At 68.3% G+C, this 1,060-nt stretch overlaps 1 protein-coding gene across 1 annotated transcript in view; it reads right to left on the minus strand.

Annotated features, from left to right (window-relative positions):
* TCF25 (transcription factor 25) overlaps positions 1-281 on the minus strand; it is a 23,009-nt gene extending 22,728 nt beyond the window's left edge. The window contains exon 1 of the mRNA XM_019505369.1: positions 127-281. Within this exon, the coding sequence (XP_019360914.1) occupies positions 127-261 (135 nt within the window). The 5' untranslated portion in view covers positions 262-281. The remainder of the gene's footprint in view (positions 1-126) is intronic.
* Between the last annotated feature and the right edge of the window lie 779 nt (positions 282-1,060).

The raw sequence follows: 1,060 nt of genomic DNA on the forward strand, positions 1-1,060 counted from the left end.
CCGAGCCCAGCCCAGCCCAGCCCAGCCCAGCGCCCTCCACCCCAGCCTGGTCCAGTCCAGTTCAGCCCAGTTCAGTCTCCCCACCCTAGTCCAATCCAGCCCAGCCCAGCCTCCCCGGTCCCTCACCAGCTCGTAGAGGTTGCCGACCCCCCGGCGCGGTCCGCTCTCGCCACCTGGTTCTGGTTCCGGTTCCGGTTCCGGCCCCAGGGGCTCCTGGCCCCGCTGCTCCCCCCGCAGCCGCCGCAGCGCTCGCCTCGACATAGAGACCCGGGCCGCCGCGCGCACTGCGCCTGCGCGCTTGACGTCACTGGGAAGCGCCGCCGGCCGACGCCGCCTGCGCACGCGCCCTGCTTGGCGCCGCCACTTCTCTCGCACCTCCCCCCGCGCGAGATAAGTCCCCTCCTCCCACGTGTTCCCCGAGGTGCGAGGACCGTGTCCCTGGGGCCCTGGCGGGAGAGCGTGGCCATGCATCATTGCTACCATATTGCATGGCCATGGGTCATTGCCCCAGCAGCCCCCGCCTCCCTCCACGCGCAGGCCCCCACAGCACACAGGCCAGCTTGGCCCTAGAGGTCCCTTAGCATCCCTTGGGCAGTCCCTGTGTCTCCCTTCAAGCCCCATTCCCACCTCAGAGCTCGCTGCGCTCTGGAGATGTTTCCCAGAGGGGCCCATCCCGTCTGCAGAGGCACAGCTGGTGCCGGGACATCAGCTGGAAGACTTCCCTCTGGGGACCCAAATCCCACAGGTGCCACTACCTGGCGCCAGGGGACGCACATGGGCTCATGCCTTCCTGGCGGTGTTTGAGGCCCAGGCTGACCTCTGATCCCGACCAGCCCCTCTGACTGCTACCAGAACCCCGACAAACCCCGAGGTCAGCGGATGCAGGAGCTTGCTGTCCACCTGCCCCACACGAGCTGCCCCAGGTCCCTGGGAAGGGCCCGTGCCCTTTATTTCCTGCCCCACTGGTCCCAGCTGCTGTCTGTGGCTCTGGGCCGCCACAGGGACGCAGGGAGAGGGGCTAATATGGGGGGAAAAAGCTGTCCAAGGCACCAGTGCAGCC

The sequence above is a fragment of the Gavialis gangeticus genome, unplaced genomic scaffold, assembly GCF_001723915.1.
Source record: "Gavialis gangeticus isolate Ggan-Ray unplaced genomic scaffold, GavGan_comp1, whole genome shotgun sequence".
Classification (NCBI taxonomy): Eukaryota; Metazoa; Chordata; order Crocodylia; family Gavialidae; genus Gavialis; species Gavialis gangeticus.